The sequence below is a fragment of the Canis aureus genome, chromosome 6 (assembly GCF_053574225.1).
Source record: "Canis aureus isolate CA01 chromosome 6, VMU_Caureus_v.1.0, whole genome shotgun sequence".
Classification (NCBI taxonomy): domain Eukaryota; kingdom Metazoa; phylum Chordata; class Mammalia; order Carnivora; family Canidae; genus Canis; species Canis aureus.
The window spans coordinates 5,871,504-5,893,508 of NC_135616.1; the positions used below are offsets into that span (position 1 = coordinate 5,871,504).

At 38.8% G+C, this 22,005-nt stretch overlaps 1 protein-coding gene across 1 annotated transcript in view; it reads left to right on the forward strand.

Moving 5' to 3' along the window:
* Positions 1–14,689, forward strand: part of LOC144315452 (uncharacterized) — a 91,275-nt gene extending 76,586 nt beyond the window's left edge. Inside the window, exon 2 of the mRNA XM_077899980.1 lies at positions 14,559–14,689. Coding sequence (XP_077756106.1) covers positions 14,559–14,672 — 114 coding nt within the window. The 3' untranslated portion in view covers positions 14,673–14,689. The remainder of the gene's footprint in view (positions 1–14,558) is intronic.
* Positions 14,690–22,005: the final 7,316 nt, after the last annotated feature.

The following is a 22,005-nucleotide window of genomic DNA, read 5'->3' on the forward strand; positions in this document are numbered from 1 at the left end:
TAGCAGCTGCACCATTTTGCATCACCACCAACAGCATACAAGGCTTTCAGTTTCTCCATATCCTCACCCAAAATTACTCTTTCTTTTTCTTTTGGTAGTACCCACACTGACAGGTGTAAGGTGGGGGAAGGGATATTATCATACCCTGTAATCCCAGCCAGAAGCAATGTGGGTGGCTGCTGAGTCAAAGGGTTCTCAGCACTAAAATAAATGGTGTCGGCAATGAGGACATAGAATTTTGGGTGGGCCCAAATCGAGAGTTGTTTAGTTGAAGTTGAGGAGGCAGCCACTTGAAAATGAAAAGAAACGTGCCTCGCTTACTGGCCAAGGCAGCTCTCTCCTCTTGTACCTTCTGATCCCTTCATCTTCCTCTTCCTGGCTTTCAGCTGCTTTAAGGAAAAAAAGTGATTATAGGTAGGGCTAGGTTCTCCCTGTCCTCAAGGAGAACAGAGGTCATATACAGCCATCTGAGTATTCTGGGGAACTTTGGTGGTGGGGTGGAGAGTGCCTCAAACTCCTGTGGCTCTGTTGAATATAGGCGCCCAAGTAACCATCGTATCTTTAGAGAGAAGGGCACTTGGAAGGACACCTGGGGGGCTCAGTGGTTAAGCCTCTGCTTTTGGCTCAGGTCATTATCCCAGGGTCCTGGGATTGAGCCTTGTATCAGGCTCTCTGCTCAGTGAGGAGCCTGCTTCTCCCACTCCCTCCACCTACATCTCCCTCTGCTTGTGCTCTTTCTCTTTCTGTCAAATAAATAAATAAAGTCTTAAAAAAAAAAAAGAAGAAGGGCACTAGAATTTGTCTGATGGGATTTGGGGAGGGATCTCACCAGGAAAAGGAGGCTAACATGAACTCATGGGTGGGGACTTTGGGGCAAATCAGCGTACTGTCGTTACAGGTACATTTGAATGTATGGGAGGAACTGATGTGTTATATACTTGAATTTCCCTAACCAATAAGTGCTATAGGGGATCCTCATGATCCAGATGAGCCATCAGGGAAGAAGTGCTGGTGAGGCAAAATTCCCTGCTATTTGGCACCAGTGAGTGAGTCAGGATTTAGTACAAGTGCCTCTACCCTCTGATGTTCACTAAAGAGATGCTATCCTATAGTGACAAGTCAGTGGTCTCTGTCTCAGTGACCCAGACTTCTGTGTTATCATACCTCTGTCTGCAGGAGTGTCTGGTAAACCCCAACAACGTTCTGCTCCCCCCAAAATACTTTCTTGGGACTATGAGTAGATGCATTATGGTCAATCCTTCCAGTGATCAGCTACCTATCAGGCCTCCTGGTACCAAAAAGGAGGCCAGTGTGTCGGAGACAGTACATGTCAGTACTCTGGTCTGTTTGGTCCTTTACATGGCTGTGGCAGGCAGAGTTCTAGGATGGCCCATGACCTTCTGCTGGTTTTACTTCCACCATTATGTTATGTTATATGGCATATTTTGCACATGTAATTAAGGTTAACAAAATCTGAGTGATTATCTGGGTGGACCTTACCTCGCATGAGCCCTTTAAAGCCTTTTCATCAGCTGGTAGGAGAAGACGAAGTCAGAAAGAGAAGAAGCAGGAAGAGGATTCAGCTGCATTTGGTGGCCTTGAAGATGGAGAGAGCCACGTACATGGGTTGGAGACTGTTCCAAGACAGAGAGCGACCCCCTGGCCAACAGCCAGCAGGCAAATGAGGACCTTTGTTCTACAGCTGAACAAACTCCAGATAAGAGTCTAGCCTGACTGTCATCTTGAATTCAGCCATGTGAGACCTTAAGCAGAAGACTTAGCCAAGCTCACCCAACCTGCCCATCTATGGAATAGTGAGCTAATAAACTGGTGTTATTTTAAGCCGCTGAGTTGGTGGTAATTTGTTCCATGGCAATGGAAAATGAACCCGAAAACTATTATCCCAGACCAACTTGCTGCATTAAAAATTGTCCAACAACACCTTTTTTTTAGATTTCATTACATAAAATTAATTTTTAAAATAAAAACATTGGCATTTACTTTTAAATTATATTAATTTATGAAACCATTTTCTTTTGTAGAATATGCACTGGCACTAAAACAGAGTAAAGAAGTATAATGGTTATCTACAAAAATTATTTCTGACTTCTGTATTCACCCAAATTTTGTGTTTGCATATGTGAAATAAAATGAAATTTCTCAAACATTTTATATGCAGCATTTTTTTAAAAAGTGCACTGTTTTTTTACTGCTATGGTTTTCATAAGGGATTTGGCTTAAAGTTTTGAAAAGAATCCAGGTACTAGGATAACTTTGCTGTATTAACAGTATTTGTGTATAGAACAATTTGAGTCAGCATGTGAGCAACTGCCCTTTTGTTCACATACCTGTATTTAGGGAAAATTATAGCCAGTTTTGCAAATATAAAATTCTGACACAAATATTGCAGGAAGCAATATCAAAAAAGACCAATGTGAGTGGAGTGTAAAAATTTCATCTTTATTTATTATTCATTGTTCCCAATCATGTTGTAGGCACAGGGAGATCCAGGCTTTAGGGACACTCTCTGGAAGAATCCGTTTACATAATTTTTTACAACTTTATCATTAAGTTCTGAAGTGCTTGACAGAAGTCTGGAATAGCTTTTGGAGCTATTTGCAGGGAATGCAGATATCCTGTTTTTTTTTTTTTTTTTTTAAAGATTTATTTATTTATTCATGATAGACAGAGAGAGAGAGAGAGAGAGAGAGAGAGGCAGAGACACAGGCAGAGGGAGAAGCAGGCTCCATGCCGGGAGCCTGATGTGGGACTTGATTCCGGGACTCCAGGACTGCGCCCTGGATCAAAGGCAGGCGCCAAACCGCTGAGCCACCCAGGGATCCCCAGATATTCTTGTTGAAGATACTGAACACTTGGACACTGTTTGAGATAGACGTTTTTCAGTGTTACTGCACACTCACGTAAGCCAGAATTATCTGCAGCCTCCTGGTGAGTTTATTTTACAGGAGCAAGGAAACTCGGGGACCTCTGAGGTCCTACAATCCAAATGGCCTCCTTCGAGCTGCAAATCTCTGTTCTGGTCAATTCACATTTCTGGCAAAGAGAGGCACAGGTAAGTGGACCTTCAAGCAAGGGCCATGACAACTTCACTGCTCCCTGTAGGGTCAGCTGAGGCCTCTATTGGGGATAAATTGCAATTGAACTTCTCCCTATGCCCTATCCTCCTTCCCCTTTCCTCTTATGGGTGGAGTTCCTCAATGAAACCTCGCATAAAAATCTCTGGCTCAGAGTGTTTTGCAATGGAGGGTAGGAGCAAGGAGAGGTGGTATAGGGGATACTTGCCCTTTGGCATCAAGTGTATATAACTGTAGTGGCTAAGCCCTTAGCCACTTGTCTTCACTAATTCCATTCTCCAAGAACTGGTTTCAGTTTCAATGATTGCCAGCAGTGCCTTAAAACTAAAACTGGGAATGGATTGTATTTTAACTATTAAGGTACAAAAGGGCTGCCTCCAAGTCCAATGGCAGTCTTTGCTTTATTGCATGATCAATCACCACCTTCTACAAAGTAGGGTTTGGAGGGGGAGAACTGAGTTAAGCTGAATTTTGTTGAGTAAGAGAGTTGATTATGGGATAAAGAGGAACAGGGAGAGGGTCATAACTGAGGTTCCAAGAAATTGAAATCAATGTTCTGGAACCATTTTGGAAAAACATAAGTGAGGGAGGTGCAAAGAGAACAGAGTAGCAATGCAGTTGCTATCCTTCACTTTGGCAGCTGGTCTGGAGAGACACTTCCTTTGCAAAACCATCTCGTGATCCGGTTGCTATGGTAGCAATAGTAATACTCTTCTGCAGACTCCACATAAAAAACACTTCCCTGACTTTCATTATTTCTCTCTCTCTTTTTAAAAATATTTTGAAATATGCTTTTGAAGTAAAACATTCAAGGCTGGTGGTGTGTGTAGTAAGGCAAAGCTCTTTCCGTCTTGTATCCTTTCCTCATTTATAAAACCAATACTTTACTACTTGCAATTTGTGTAGAATTTTATTTTATTTATTTATTTTAAAGTTTCTTTATTTAAGTAATCTCTATACCCAATGTGGGGCTGCTCGAACTCACAATCCTGAGATCAAGGGTCACATGTTCTTCTGACTGAGCCAGCCAGGAGCCCTTGCATAGAATTTTAAAAAGAGGATTTTGTGTAGCTGTGGCCGCACAATGAGGTTAACATGACGATGTCACAAATACTGAACAGCTCCTTAGCTATCTAGATAAATTGTAGAATTGGATTTCTTTTTGCACTTCAAGCCAAAGAAAGTAATTTGTTTAGTAAAGCATTACATGTCTTATTTCTCTTTTTATCATCAGCCAATTTTAAGTAAGTGACTTTTTGTTAACTATTGTGCTTAAATAAATCACTTCAAGTCAGAAAGTGGAAGAGATTGAAAGATTGTAAATGCATACAATTTGATATTTGGTTCTTGTTTGGATAGGCAGATTCATGAGTAAGGATGTTTTCAAGAGTTTTCTTGGAGGAGGTGATAATAGTTACAATAACCATCTACTGAGGACTTACTCTGATGCAGGTACTTTGCTAAGCATTTTCATACATAATTTTATTTAATTCTCAAGCTAATTTTATAAGTGTTAGGTCCTCATTTTACAGATGCAAATAATGGCATTTATAATGTCGTTGAGGGGATGGTGTGAAATGTTTATGTTATGCAATACCTACCTACTTTGCTGTCCATACTGGGTTTGGGTTCAGCCTATCTGGTGAGGAAGTAACCTACAGAGGTGTGACATTTTAAGTGACAGATCTTTGAAAAGGAAGGGTGTGTTTAGGATTCAGATTGATGCTTTTTCTTTTAATATAACTATCTATGCCAGATGCTTATTTTTTTGAGCTTGAAGTTAATGTAGTTCAGCTTTTTTCAGGATCTCCAATGCATGAGGCATTGGTGATTTGTTCTGATCTTCAAAGGCCCATTTCTTCTTCTTTTATTCTTTTTTTTTTTTAACAGTTTATTGATCCGTAATTCACATACCATACAATTTATGCATTTAAAGTGTACAATCAAATGATTTTTAGTATATTCAGAGATGTGGCAACCATCACCACTGGAGTCAATTTAGAACACTCGAAAAGAAATCTCATATCTTTTAGCTATCACCTTCCTATCGATCCATCTACCCCTAGCTGGAAGCAATCATAAATCTGCTTTGTGTCTGCATAGATTTGCCTGATCTGGACATTTCACATAAATGGGATTGTATAATAAGTGGTCTTTTCTAACTGGCTTCCTTCATTTAGTATGATGTCCTCAGGGTCCACCCACGGTGTAGCATGTGTCAGGATCTCATTCCTTCTTATGGCCAAATAATATGCATATACCACCTTTGTTTCATCCACCCTTGCCTGGTTGGATATTAGGGTTGTTTGCACCTTTTGGCTATAATGAGTAACGCTGTTCTAAACACTCCTGTGAAAATTCTTTTTCTCATTTTTCTTGGCTGCCTAACTAGCAGTGAAAGTGCTGTGCCCTCCATCCCTCCTCAGCATGTGTCAACAGCACAGAGGAAAGGAACCAAGACTTTCCTTGTCCGCCTTACACTGTTGCCTAGGACTTGATCTGGAGTCTTGGTAGCTTTTGGACTTCCTCATTTACCAAATCCTGAAAGGTGAGGTTTAAAAGTGGTTTAAAGCCCTTGGGCAGGTGGAGTGAGAGGTGCTATAGATGGAAATTTCATAGCTCCAGTGAGCAGAATCACAGTCACACTCAAGTGTTTTTAGATTCTAGCAATACTGATATCTATGCAAAAACAAGGATTTTAGGAGTCTGGAGGGAAACACCAGGTTGAGCAGCAGTTGTGGAGAGGAAAGGACAATTGCTCGATGAAAGTCTGAACAGGATCCCTGCTGTGTTCTGGGTCATGTTTTCTCTCTGTGTGGTCCTTGTAGATCCTTGCATCTACCTTCTCTTGTCTTCCCACACCCGCTATTGTGTCTCTGTTGTAACTGACTTAACAGAAAAACAAAATGTATTTTAACTCATATATAAGCTTTATAGTTCTTGTTATTCACATACAAAGCAGGTAAGTAGGAGATTTGGTATCTTTCTCTTAAAAATAAAATTACTTTAAAAAAACAGAAAAACAAAACAGGGTGGCTTACAACTGATTTTTTTGGAGAGATTTTATTTATTTATTCATGAGAGATACACAGAGAGAGGCAGAGACATAGGCAGAGGGAGAAGCAGGCTCTCTCTGGGGAGCCTGATGCAGAACTTGATCCCAGGATCCCCGGGATCACACCCCTGGGCCAAAGACAGACACTTGACCATTGAGCCACCCAGGCGTCTCTGATTTTTTTTTTTTCTTGTGGATTTAGTTGTTCTTGATTACAAAAAAAAAAAAAAGTTCTCCAGTCCTATTTTCAGAGATAGTTAAGTTTGAGTTGTTTTCTTCTTTAATCTTGTAGCTGGGAGAACTCAGAAGGGCTGGGGAGAGATTGTTAGAATCTGTTCATTAGTCCTGATCTTTAGAATAATTCTTAAATTCAACAGAATATTTGAATGCAAAGCCTCCAGACAGTAAAACAATTATTATTTTTTTTAAAGCTGGCTTTTATTTTTTTTATTTATTTATGATAGTCACAGAGAGAGAGAGAGAGAGAGAGAGAGGCAGAGACCTAGGCAGAGGGAGAAGCAGGCTCCAGGCACCAGGAGCCCGACGTGGGACTCGATCCCGGGTCTCCAGGATCGCGCCCTGGGTCAAAGGCAGGCGCTAAACCGCTGCGCCACCCAGGGATCCCAGTAAAACAATTATTAAATCTCCAAACTTTGGGAGTCTCAAATCTAACTTAGTTGGTAATAAAGGGAAGGAAAAATATCTTTCCTCTTCCCAGCTTCAGTTCTTAGTTGGGAAGAAAACAAAAGACAGATTAACAAGAGAAGAGCTTGCAGATTTATTATATGTTTATGTGACTCAGAAATCTTCATAAGGAAATGAAGACTTCAAAGGAACTGTTAGACTTGAGTGTTTTTATGTGGATTTGATGAAAAGGGGGACCACATTGGATAAAATGATAGTGTAAAGAATCTGAGCTAAGGGCAATAACCTGGGGAAACTTAGCAAGGCATTCCTGCAGATTCTTCTTGGAGCCCCTCTGTCTTGGGAGGTAAGAACGCTCCTCTCCTCTGGGAATAGGGTAGGCACTTAACACAGGAGGGTCTATGACTTGCTTCAGGGGCGGGTCAGAGAGTCCTTCCTGTACATGCTGTTTCTCAAATCCCTTCAGCTTGAGATATTTAATATGCCAAGATACCATTTTTGGGGATGGTGTGTCCTCAACTCTGCCAATGATCAAGAGGAAAAAAATATCTGTTGGAAAAATATTTATGGCCATGCACTATCCAATTTTATTTATTATCACCAGTAGCTGTTCTATCAGATTTAGCTCCTCAATAGAATTAATTAGACATGTTTTTTCTGAATGTTTTCCTACTCAAATTTGGTAGTAGATTTTTTTCCTATGTAATTTGGAACAAAAAGCCAAGAACACTTGGATGTATGTAAATTTTGCTTCTGCGTGCTTTGAAGCATATCCTACCCTGTTTCCTGCCTGTAATATTGTGTTATTAACCTTTCTAATTTGGTAAAACAACAGCAATAATGCAAAAATTATATTGATGCTGAAATTTACTAGGTAAAACCTGTAAAAATGGCACCTGAGTACTGTTGCCTTAGAGACAGGATGTAGGAGAGGAATGAATGTAGTTTGCAGTACTAGAAAGATAAGTGAATTGCTCTTCAGAAAATTTGTGATTAGGGGTGCCTGGGTGGCTCAGTCAGTTAACTCTGCTTTTGGCTCAGGTCATGATCTCGGGGTGTCTGCTTCTTTCCCTCTACCTCTCCCCCCTTGCTTGTGTTCTCTCTCTCGCTTGCCTGCTCTCTCTAAAACAAATAGATAAAAATTTTAAAAATATACAAAAAGAGAAAATTTGTGATTAAAATATATTTTAAAAAGATATATTTATTTACGAGAGAGAGAGAGAGAGAGAAAGGGAGAGTGCAAGCAGGGGGAAGGGCAGAGGGAAAAGGAGACAAACAGACTCATTGTTGAGTGGGGAGCCCCTTGCCAGGCTTGATGCCAGGACCCTGAGATCATGACCTGAGCCAAAATCAAAAGTTCGGATGCTTAGCTGACTGAGCCACCCATGCACCCCTGAAATATCTTAAATTTGTCCATCTGATTCCTAATTTTATTTTAACAAAAAAGCAGCAGCAGCAACCAAGAACATCACCAAATTCCTAAATCAGGTAATTTCAGCTCAAATGACCTTTGATTTGTGTGTGTTCTTTGCTTGTGATAATTACCTAGGTTTCTCTATAAAGCAGTGTGTCTGGGTGACATGACATCTGCCATGATTGCAAATAGCATCCCCATCCCCCCTCTTCTACGGCTGGAGAAAATATGAAATTTACCTGATGTTTATTGAAATGTTATGTGTTAAACTAGAAGACAAAAAGAGGATTTTTGCATGCTACGTTGCAGCTGGCACAAGAAACATGTTCATTCTATCAGAAATAGAATCTATTTCTTCTATTTTATCCTTGTAATTTCTATGTTCCACAATATTCCTTCGCTGGCAGCCTTGGGATTTGTCTTGACTGAGGCAACTTGTATGTGCAGTGGAAGGACACTAAGCTGGGTAAGTATGGCAAATCGGGTTGTAGTTATGACTTTATTACTACCTTTAGGTAGTTTATTTGAATATAGCCGAGAAAAAAAAAACCAACTTTTAAATATCTAGTCTTCAGCCCTACTTTGCAAGGAGGAAGGGTCCTTTATTGACCACAGCCAGTTTCGATTGTGCACATCAGCAAAAGGGCGGAGCTTTGAAAAGTTGGCGTTGCTGGGGGGCATCAGAATCAATGTATCAATGTATGTTGGAAGGGAGCAAATGTAATATTCCTCAAAAAGGAATAGAGCATAAGGGGAGATAGGAGTAAGGGAGGAAACTTAAGTAAACTGATTTGGGAAGAAGAGAAATCCAGAGAAAAAAGTTTACCTCTAAATGATCTTTATTGAAGTATCCTTAAAAAAAAAAAATTTATTCATTTATTCATGAGAGACACAGAGAGAAAGGCAGAGACACAGGCAGAGAGAGAAGCAGGCTCCAGGCAGGAAGCCCGATGCGGGACTCGATCCTGGGACTCTGGGATCACACCCTGGGCTGAAGGCGGTGCTAAACCGCTGAGCCTAAATACACTACAACGCATCCATTGTAAGTGTACCTGACAATTGTACGCAGCCTCCTAAGTACCAGTGGGATCACAATTAATACAACATTGCCATCCCTCCAAAAAAAATCCTCTTTTGCCCTATATGCTTTCTGTCACTGAAGATTAGGCTTGTCTCTTCTAGAGTTTTAATATTAATAGAATTAGACAGTATGTACTTTTTTTGTAGATTCTTTTGCATAGTATAGTTTTTGAGATTCATCTATGTATCAGGAATTTGGGTTTTTTAAAATTATTGATTTATATTCTATTGCATGGGTGTACACAATATGTTTATTCAGCTATTGGTGAACATTTGAGTTGGATTCTGTTTGGAGCTATTATGGGTAAAGCTGTTATAAATATTACGGTGAAGTGTGTTTGAAGAGCAGAAAATTTTAATTTTGTTGAAGTCTAATTTATCACATGACCTATATTTTTGGTGTCTTAAGAAATCTCTGCCTGCCCAAGGTATTTTTTTCCTAGAAGTTTTATAGGTTTAAATTTTAGATTTAGGTCTATCATCCATTTTGAGATCACTGTATGGTATGAGGTAAGGGTCAAGGTTAATTTTTATCTATATGGATATCCAGCAACGTTTGTTGAAAAATTTCCTTTCTCCTTTGGATCACCTTGATAGCTTTAAAAAAAAAAAAAGATTGACCAGGGATGTTTGGGTAGCTCAGTGGTTGAGCATCTGCCTTTGGCTCAGGTCATGAACCGGGGTCCAGGGATCAAGTCCCGCATCAGGCTCCCTGCAGGGAGCCTGTTTCTCCCTCTGCCTGTGTCTCTGCATCTCTCTTTGTGTCTCTCATGAATAAATAAGTAAAATCTTTAAAAAAATGATTAACCATATTTATATGCATCAATTTATGGACTGTATATTCTTTCCATTTGATCTCTATGTCTATCCATTGATCCCTATTTCTAGCCAATGATAATAATACCACACTGTCTTAATTACTATAATTTCAAGTCTTGAAATCAGGTAAGGTAGGTCCTCTACCTTTGTATTATATTTAAAAAATATTCTTGTTATTATAGATATTATGAATTTCCTTATAAATTCCAGAGTCAGGTTGTCAATTTCTTAAAAACAACTACTGAGATTTTGATTGGAATTTCGTTGAATATAGAGCAATTTGGGGGAGAACTGGCATCCTAATAATACTGAATAATCTGTTTCATAACATGGTAATATATGTTAGACTATAGTCTATGTACTGGAAATTTCTACATTGATACTTGGTCTGGAAAGTGGACTTCAATGTTAAAATTAAAAGGTGGGGTTTTTTTTTAAGTTAAACAAATATTTTAAATTGATACTTACCTTTGGGATAAAGAAGAAATGTCCTCATTTGTGAAATGGTGGATTTGAACAACACAATCTCTAATGCCTCTTTCAATGTTTTAAAGTCATTAAACAGATCTTATTGTTTTTACAGATAAAGATCAGGACTGTTAGAGACTCTTATCAAAAGAGTTAAGTTAAAGACAATTAAGTATTCTGAATAGAAAACTTGCAGTTTTAAGAATCTGAGAAATGTTACTTTGGCCCTTAGGCTTCTAAAGGTCAAAATAATGGGCCATTCCATAAGATAAAGAAGCTAAAATGGAGTGCAATTTTATATATTAACTCAAAATGAAGCATATGAACAAGACCTAAAACCAAAAGATTTTGGAGGGATAAAAAAATTAAATTTTTATATAGGTTTTCAGGGATACTGGTTCTTTAAAGCACCAATATATTTATCAAGTTGTTTGCTAATCCTCCAAAACATCACAAAAATAATAAAATGAATGCGTTTTCTTCTGTCACCTCCTAACATCAAAAAGGGATAATTAGACAGTCTATAAATAGAATTTGAGTGGCGCCTGGATGGCTCAGCCGGTTGAGTATCTGCCTTGGGTTCAGGTCATGATTCTGGGACCCTGGGATCGAGCCCCACATTAGATTCCCTGCTCAGCAGGGAGACTGCTTCTCCCTCTCTCTCTCTCTGCCCCTTGCCTCTGCTTGTATTTTCTCTCACTCTCTCTCACTCAAATAGATAAAATCCTAAAAAAAAATTTAAAAAAAATTAGAATTTGATGACAACTGTATCTTCTCATTTACTTTGGGCAGTCAGTCATAATAAAAATCCAAAAAGTTATTAAAAAGAAATATGAAAAATTCCTGGAACTTGAACTATAAAGTGATGTACTAAACATTTTTAAGTACTTATTTGCTACCATTTTTACTATGAGTATCTCCACTGCCCACATGCCTTCTTTAGGGGTTTTGGCTGATTTATTTATTTATTTTTAAAAATCACTGCAGGAAATAAATGCTTTGGTCTAAAAAATTTGAAATGCAAGATTACAAATGAAGTCCACTGAGTTCCTACTTAGGATGAAGCACTCCTAAAAAAAATATTAAAACATTTGTAATTATTTTAAAAACATTTTTTTATTTTTATTTATTTATGATAGTCACACAGAGAGAGAGAGAGAGGCAGAGACACAGGCAGAGGGAGAAGCAAGCTCCATGCACCAAGAGCCCGACGTGGGATTCGATCCCGGGTCTCCAGGATCGCGCCCTGGGTCGAAGGCAGGCGCCAAACCGCTGCGCCACCCAGGGATCCCTAAAACATTTGTAATTAAATGTGAAACACTGCTTAGTAAAAATGCATGGAATTCTTTTATTCTAATGTCTTAAATCAAGGATTAAGGAATTTTCTGTAAAGGGCTGGATAGTAAGTATTTTAGGCTTTGCAGACCAAGAGGAAAAACTGAGGATATTATATGATACTTATATAACAAGACAGAGAACACATTTCCATAATGTGGAAAAATCTGCAACAAAGCTAATCTCTAAAGTCATTCACTGCTTGATAATAGTGGTTGAAAGTAATTCTTCTGATTCAGAAAAATTTCTTTTTAAAATTTTTTTATTTTATTATATTTTTTAAAGATTTTATTTATTTATTCATGATAGACACACACACACACACACACACACACACACACACACACTGAGGTAGAGACACAGGCAGAGGGAGAAGCAGGCTCCATGCAGGGAGCCCGACGTGGGACTCGATCCCTGGTCTCCAGGATCCTGCCCTGGGCCAAAGGCAGGCACTAAACTGCTGCACCACCCAGGGATCCCCCGATTCAGAAAAATTTCAATCTACATCCAAAGTTCAAAAATTGCAATAAAATCTTACCACTTCCAAGGCATCAAACTGTTATATAGTAGTGCAAATCAGAATATTAATCTATTTCTGAAAAAATTTTATGGAATTGATGACAGGTTAGTATTTATTATACAGCAACACTATAGTCTCTGCTTAAAAAAATATAGTACAGGGATTCCTGGGTGGCTCAGCGGCCTAGTGCCTGCCCTTGGCTCACGGTGTGATCCTGGGGTCGCAGGATCGCGTCTGGCGTCGGGCTTGCCGTGTGGGGCCTGCTTGTCTCTCTGCCTGTGTCCCTGCCTCTCTCTCTCTGTGTGTGTGTGTGTGTCTCTCATGAAAAAATAAATAAAATCTCTTTTAAAAATGTAGTGCACATAAACATCATCAAAATAAGCACTCATCACAATAGTCCTGACTCACATGAAAGCGGCAGTCAGAAAAATTAGAAAAGTTTAAGTGGGATATCTCATCACAGGTGAATTTCTTTACAAAAATAAAAATGGAAATGAGGCTATACCCAAAGTAAATTTCTGAATGACGTGTTTGTTAACCAAACAAGGGAAGCCACTGACTGATGGTGAGTTAATGAAATCATGTTTGATTGTAACATCCAAAGTGAATACAGAGAAAATAAACCTGTTTAGGATCATAATGCTTTTGGTGTGAACACCTGCTTAAGGAGTAGAAGATATTGGGAACAGCATCAATTTTTTTAAAAAAGGAAAATTATTCCAAGTGGTTTTCCTTGATGACAGATGGGATTGAAAATGTTCAGTTTTTGTTGCTTGTTTGAGCAGTTAATGGCAGATTTAAAGTGACTAAACAGGGGTGCCTTCCTGACTCAGTAGAGCATGCAACTTGTTTTTTTCTTTTTAAAGATTTAATTATTTATTTGAAAGAAAGAGAGAGACAGCGTGCAGGAGGGAGTTGGGGAGGAGCAGAGAGAAGGAGAAAGAATCCTCAAGCATACTTCCTGTTGAGCAATGAGCCCAACATGGGGCTCGATCCCAGGACCCTAAGATCATGACCTGAGCTGAAATCACGAGTGGGTGCTTAACCGACTGAACCAGGCACCCCCTGAACACAAACTTTTGATTTTGGGGTGGTGAGTTCCAGCCCCACATTGGGCATAGAGCCTACTTAAATAACTGAATAAATAAACAGTAAGTGACTAAAGAATTAGCTCTTGAATAGTCTGTATGAAACATTCAAAGGTAATAATGTTTTTAAAGTTGAGAAAATTCTAACTCAGTATAACCTAAAGCGGAATATGCTGAGATGTGTTGCAACCAATGGCAGCAAACATTTGTGTACAGCAAAGAAGCTTGGTTGTACAATAGGCTTGCTTCTTCCTTACCAATCCGGATGCCTTTTATTTCTCTTTCTTGCCTCATTACACTGACTATCGTTTCCAGCATAATGTTGAGTAGGAGCAGCAAAAGCAGGTATCCCTTTCTTGTTCCTAATCTTAGAGGAGGAAACTTTCCATTTTTTACCATTATTTCCTCACATTTTCAAGACAGAACAGCTTATGCTTCAAAACATGATCATAGCTTCCTCTGCATTCCAAAGACAACTTACTTTATAGAATAATTTAAAAAATTTTTTTTAAAGATTTTATGTATTTATTTGACAGAGAGGCTAGAGAGAGCACAAGTGGGGGGAGAAGGGCAGAGGGAGAGGGAGAAGCAGACTCCCCACTGAGCAGGGAGCCTGATGGGGCTTGATCCCAGGACCCCGGGATCATGACCTGAGTGGAAGGCAGTACATACAGTATGGAAGCTGACTGAGCCACCAAGGTGCCCCAAAATAAAAAATTTTCAAAGATTTATTTATTTATTTGAGAAAGATGGGAGGAGGGGCATAGGGAAAGAATCTCAAGCAGACTCCTGGCTGAGTGCAGAGCCCCACGCAGGGCTCCATCTCACAACCTGAGATCATGACATGAGCTAAAACCAGGAGTATCGAACAACTGAGTCACCCAAGCTCCCTCCTCTAATAAAATAAATTTTTATAAATTTGCTCAGTAAAATAAAACTCGTATCCCAACCTAGGGATCTTTTCTTGAGATTGACTACAAAATGGAAAAAGAAAGCCAGAGACACAAAGACAGAATTCTGAAGTTAATATCTCTTCTAGGTTACAGAGATCAGAAGAATGGACCCGTGTCAAGTGCTTTGTCCTCTGACTAATGATGATGGGCTTGAGTCTCCTAGGACTTTCCCCAGCAAAATGTATGTATTAGATGGTTAAAGAGCATTACGAGATAGATTAAAAAGTCCATATTTTTACTGTCTGAAAAGACATTTCTCACCTCTACAAGAACTACTTAAGAAGTTGGTTTGTTGGACATTTGGGAACAAATCATGATGATTTCTGAGATGAAGTAATTAGTATTCTACGAACTCAGGATTCTTCCAATAAAATTAGGCCCTCTGGAAAGGCACCTAGCTGTGGTTTGCAAGAGTCAAAATAAAAATATTTTGAATCATGGTATAACTTGATTTACATTTAAAACTACAAACTAAAACTGCAACATTTACAAAGAGGATTAAAGTAGGCACATTGAATTTATTTTTATTTTTATTAAAAAAATTTTTTTGGCACATTGAATTTAAAACCATCATCAATTTTAGCAGAATTTGAAATATAAAAGTATTTATGCCTTTTTAATAATAAAACCATCTATTGATTAGTCTGGCAAATATTTTTCATAATTGAAAGAAATTATTGTAAACTAATTTATCCTGATATCTCATTAAGCAAAAAAGTCCTGCAATCATTTCATGTAACCTCTCCAAAAAAACCCTAAAATGGAAACTTAATAAAGAGCATGTAAACTCTTAGGATAAGCTTCACATTCCTTGAAGGATAAAAAAAGGCTGGAAAGAAAATCGTGTATCTAATGGAAGGGGTATGAGAGCTGGGATTTGAACTTTGCCAATAGGGCAGATAAACTGAGTAATTATTTTCACTTGGAAGTTCATGAACTTAAGAATCTTATTCCGTAATGATAGTGTAGCTGGAAATTTAATTCATCCACCTAAGTTGCCCAGTGACTTATCCCTTTACTGAAAAGTAGAAAGTATAATGCATGGTTGTGACTTCATGATGACAAATATTCACTCCTGGAATTCCAGTGTCCAAAATTGATGTGAGTAACCAAGGGAGCTAAAATGATGCTGTACATTGGAAGATAATATTTTTCAAGAGTCACAAGGCCCTCCGTGTTTTTCCACTTTGTGTCTTTTCACCTGGCTTTTCTACTTTTTTTGGAGGGGGGCAGGGATGCAGAGGAAGAGAGGAGAATCTTAAGCAGGATCCGTGTCCAGTGCAGAGCCCTACTTGGGGCTTGATCTCATGACCCTGAGATCATAACCTGAGCCAAAATCAAGAGTTGGATACTTAACCGATTGAGCCACCCAGGCTCCCCTCACCTATCTTTTCTACATTTAATACTTGCTCTACTTAATAACCCCAGGTCTCTGAGATGCCTAGGTTCAAGGGCTAAGTTAGGAGAGGTAAAATTCTTTGTATCTAGATTCTTCTAGAGTCAGATACGTTTCCTATAACAAAGTTTTCATTTCCACAATTCAATTTTCCTTCCTTTATGAAACAATGGAGCAGAAAACAAGGATGGAATTAGAGTTAATAGTAATGCGGCAGAGGCTGCCATCTTTCTGGTAGGTAATACTGTGTTGGGTTATCTCTGCCATTAGTATTGTCAAAGGTCAGCTTAATATCGCATCAACTTGGATTTATTTTTTCATTTTTATTTTTTTAAGATTTTACTTATTTACTCATGACAGACATAGAGTGAGAGGCAGAGACACAGGCAGAGGGAGAAGCAGGCTTCCCATGGGGAGTCCGATGTGGGACTCGATCCCAGAACCCTGGGATCACAACCTGAGCCAAAAGCAGGCACTCAACTGCTGAGCCACCCAGGCGTCCCTCAATTTGGATTTATAACAAATGGGTGTTATCTGCATAAATTGCAGGAGTAGCAAACTGAAATTTGGGCTGCAAGATTAATGTTCATCTAACATTGTCTCCCTAACAGAGGAATATCAGGTGGTAGCAGTCCCATGAATTCACTGATAGGAATCACTGTATGATTCACTGATTTCATACATTTGAAATGGATGAAGCAAATGGTAGTCATCATGTTTTCTTCCTGTCCACATTTTACATTCCCAGTGATAGGTGAATAATCCCAAACGTGACCTAACTTCTGCCTCATAATGGTCTTGAACTTCTTTCTCAAACTACATTTAAGTGTTTCAATTTCTTGGAATATGGGTAAACCTAAAACTCCAGTGAATACTGGCCAACAGCAGTATCTGTGGTGGTGTGCATTGTCTCCTAAGAAATCTTGTTAAAGTACCTTGTAGGGCATCACTGAAAAATCAATTTTGTCTTCCTGCATTGGAGGTCAACATTTTGTCTCCTGGTTTCTCGGTTCATTTTCTGTATTATGATTACATCATTATTCTTGATGCCTCTCTATCTATCGTGCCTTATTTCTGATTAAGGCTCATCTCCAAAAATGAGTGGGAAATATCAGAGAGAGAGAGACAGAACATGAGACACTCCTAACTCTGGGAAATGAACAGGGGGTGGTGGAAAGGGAGGTGGGAGGGGGGTGGGAGTGACTGGGTGACGGGCACTGAGGGGAGCACTTGATGGGATGGGATAGCACTGGGTGTTATGCTATATGTTGGCAAATTGAACTCCAATAAAAAAAATTTTTAAAACATTTCTGCAAGTCACAGAGAATACTAAAATGGTTTTAATTGAAGATTCTCACAATTCTACCTACCTGAATAAAATGCAAAATACCTGCCCCTTATGTACAGAATCATGAAGCCTCAGCAGTGGGAGAATTCAATCTTGAGCTGTGGGTCAATAATATTTCCTGTTGAAGCAACTATGTGCCCTAGAAGAACTGACTTGGTAAATAGCTAGCCTGAATGCTTTCTTCCCCTTCCCCCACTAATTTGAACTTACCAAATCTTCCTGTTCTGCTTTTCATTCCTTGCTTGGCATTACTATTCTTTTTTTTTTTTTTAAGATTTTATTTATTTATTCATAGAGACACACACAGGGAGAGGCAGAAGCACAGGCAGAGGGAGAAACAGGCTCCACGCAGGGAGCCCGATGTGGGACTCGATCCCGGGTCCTCAGGATCATACCCCGGGCTGCAGGCAGCGCTAAACTGCTGCACTACCGGGGTTGCCCTGGCATTACTATTCTTTTCACCACCAGTCTCTGTGCTGATTGATGATTCTTCATTTCCAATGATGAAAGGGTGAGTGATGGTGAATCTAGAGGGTCTTTCTAAATGAGTAAATCTGCTGGTCCCTGGCCAATGATGCCGTTCAGTATTGTTGAATAAGACCACTGCCTAGCTAACATTCACTGAGTACTACTACATCCTGGGATTTGAGCCATATATGTCATTCTTCTTCATTCTTAATTTTCTCCATTGCTTTCACTCTAGTGATTGCAACCAAGCAAGAATGTCTTTAGGTGGGAAAGCTAATGAATTTATAATGACTAGTTTATGATTTCAGGCACATATACCCCTTAAGATTTTTTAAGTTGGAAATACTTATTCTTACCAGGATTTTGGGAGCATTCACATTACATTGTTTCCTGGAATACCTAACAAACAACATTCTTCATATTCTCTTTTGTGAAAGGCAGTTAATCATGCAAATATTAGTTATATCCACTATTTCATCACAGTATGTTACCTTTATTAATTTTTGCTTTTTTTCTGAAGTTTCTTAATATTATTCAGTTGTTCCCATATTATAATCCCAAGATAAATAGACCTGGTATTGATATTCCATTTAAATTACTTAAAAGTGGGCAGCCCTGGTGGCTCAGCGGTTTAGCCTTCAGCCCAGGGTATGATCCTGGAGACCTGGAACTGAGTCCCACGTCGGGCTCCCTGCATGGAGCCTACTTCTCCCTCTACCTGTGTCTCTGCCTCTCTCTCTTTCTGTGTCTCTCATGAATGAATAAAATCTTAAAAAAATAAATTACTTAAAAGTCTTAAATCTTACTTTTTCATTGACAAATTATACAACTATATATTTGGTTGTTAAGAATATTTCTTGTAGGCCAATATTACTGATGAATGTAAATATCCTCAATAAAATACTGACAAACCAAATTCAGTGGCACATTTAAAAGGATTATTCACAAATTGAAGTAGCATTTTTTTTTCCTGGGATGCAAGAGTGATTCAACATTAGGGGCATCTGAGTGGTTCAGTTGGTTAAGCATCTGACTCTCAGTTTCAGCTCAGATAATGATCTCAGGATCATGAGATCGAGTCCTGCATTGGGCTCTGTGCTCAGTTGGAGTCTGCTTGAGATTGTTTCCCCTTCCCTCCCCCCACCTTTCTGCTTCTTCCTCCCCTCATGCGCTCTCTCTCTTAAATAAATAAATAAATAAATAAATAAATAAAAGGCTCATCTTCCTCAGAGTTCATGCTATAACTACAGAGTTAAGTCAAAGATATCCATATTTGTGTCGTGTTGTCAGGTCTCCAATTTCACTATTGAAACTCACTTTCAGGCTCAAAGTGGTTTCAAATTCAGCCAGAATTGTCTACTACTGAATTAGGGGTGAGAAGCATGAAAATAATGTTGACTCACATTGGGTAATCCAGTCTCTGTCCAGACTCTTCTAGTGATATGCTGTCACCAGGATTACAGCAGGACACTTCCACCTTTTTCTGTTTCCATACGTCTCAGGTCCAGCCTCATCATCAGCCTCAGTCTGTATATTAGAATCAACTACCAAAGTGCCAAGTGGTTCCCATCATTTCTACTTTGCTATTCCTGGTCTGACTTGCTTCTTTCAGTTCTAATTTCCTATGATTCTTTGCGAAGGCCAATGGGAAGCTTCCACTGTTATCTTTTCACACTGCTCTAAGGGGTCCATACCTACTCTTGCTTTGTGTCCTGTTTCATAGGTTGACACTCTCTTTTGCTATTCTGAAGATGGGGAACAAACGTAATAGGCCCACTGCTCCAAAGTCTCCACTTCTCCAAAATACTTCAGTGTACATAGAGCATTTAGGACTTAACACAGCTGAATGACTAGTAGACACATGTTTTATAGTCTAGTGTCCATAAGAGAGAATTATAGAGATTTTAATTTACACAAGACAAATTAGTCCTTCAATTATATCTAATATATCTGTCACTACTATGGGTAGTATGTGGGCATAAGAAATAATTTCATTAAGATTTTTAATCACTACATTGAAATTAATGTTACCAAGAAATAGAAAGTACTAATTTTTATAGAATGAGAAATGGCCATGATCTAGGATAGATAACAGAGTTAGTTATAAGTACTCAAGGAACAGTCCTTGGTTACTGAATAATTAGAAAAAAAAAACTTAAAAGTTCCCAGAATTTCCCAAGTCTGTGCTTGTATGTTGACGTCATAAAAACAACAATGTGGTACTGAGTTTGTGGTCATCAGTTCTTTATTTAGAGTCTGAGTTTTAACTCAGATAGTGAAAGCTGGAAATGTATTATGCATTCACCATGGTAGGCTCCACCGCAGGCAACAATATAGCAGTATACATAAAACATAGTCCCTATCAAGAGATTAAAAGTATTCAAAGACAAGAAATTTGGGCAAATACTACATGTCCAGACCATGATCAGTAAATTGAAGAAGTGGGGTATTATTGGTGCTGTTTGTATAATTTTAGGGCAGTGGTGGGACTATGAGGTAGAATCTTGGGAAAGAAGAGCAAAGCTGGAGGCATTACACTTCCTGATTTCAAACTATATTACAAAATAACAGTAATCAAAAGAGTATGGGATTGGCATAAACAGACACATAGATAGGGGTGCCTAGCTGGCTCAGTCAACGGAGCATTTGACTTTGGATCTCAGGATCTCAGGATCAAACAAGAGTTTGAGCCCCTTGTTTGGTGTGGAGATTAATTGAAAATCTTAAAAGGGGTACCTGGGTGGCTTAGTCAGTTACACTTTATTTTTATTTTTTTAAAGATTTATTTATTTATTTATGATAGAGAGAGAGAGAGAGACAGAGGCAGAGACACAGGAGGAGGGAGAAGCAGGCTCCATGCCGGGACCCTGACGTGGGACTTGATCCTGGGACTCCAGGATCGCGCCCTGGGCCAAAGGCAGGCGCTAAACTGCTGAGCCACCCAGGGATCCCCAGTCAGTTACACTTTTAATGTTGACTCATGATCAAGTCCAACTCTTGATCTCAACTCATGTCTTGATCTCAGGATTGTAAGTTCAAGTCTCATGTTGGGCTCCATTCTGGGTGTGGAGCCTACTACAAACAAACAAACAAACAAACAAACACACAAACACACAAACAAAATACCAGACACACAGATCAATGAAACAGAATAGAGATCCCGGAAATAAACTCATGCATATATGATCAATTGATTTATAACAAGGGAGGCAAGAAAATACAAGGGGAAAAGATGATGTCTCTTCAATAAATGGTGTTGGAATAACTGCACAAAACAGCAAGATAATAAAGTGCACTCATTAGCCAGTACACACTCTCCATGAAGGATGCCTTTGAAATGTGGGTACTAAATATGGCCAAGAACCTGTTAGGTGATTGGAGATGTCTCTACAGGCTCCAGAGTGATTTGCTACCCAATTCTGCCAGGTAACTGCATTTGCACACTTTCTACAATGGAGGCTACTCCACAATGAATTGAGGTGCGCTACTGTAATTGGAAATGTGTAGACATAAGACGAACAGCCCACTGTTTTGGATATTATAGAAAGCATGCCTATGAATGGAAGAAGATTAGAAGCCATAACCACCAAGGGCTTTTTAAATCCAAACACTCTATGCCTTAAGGAAACTCTAGTTTTTCTGGGTTGAAGCATAAAGCCGCATCATCATTTCTCATCACAATGTATGCTAATGCTTCTGTGAGCAAGATGATAGAATGTCTGTACATGACTTTACTGGCTAATCTACCATATGAAATCTAGTTACCATGAGCAGTCAGATGGAGAAAAATGAATATGACGAAGAGAAGAGCCCAGGGAAAGGATTTTTCTGCTTGAATAAATAAAATTAAATCCCTTTCCACTGGGAAAAGCATATCAAATTCTAAAAGGAAGGAGCCACAACAATGGGAAATGGAGACTAGCCCCTAGCATAATGTTTTCCCAATATTTTTAAAAACCACAATCAGAAATACATTTTACATCATGATTCACTACACACACATACACCTAACTATAATAAAAGTTTTACAAAACAACACTTACCTTCATTAAGGGCAGGCTACTCTGACGTTTTCTATTTTATTCTGGTTTTTAATAATTCTTTTGTGAAGCATAGCAAATATATAGAAGCATGCATGATGGTAAATGAGGAGCTTGATGAATTTTCACAGTGAAAATTCTATTTTATTCTGTTTGATTCTATTCTATTTCATTTTATTGTAGTTATTTTTTATTTAAGTAAAATATACATAATAGACAATTTACCATTTTGACAATTTTAAGCATACAGTTCTGTGGCATTAATTACATTCACATTGTAT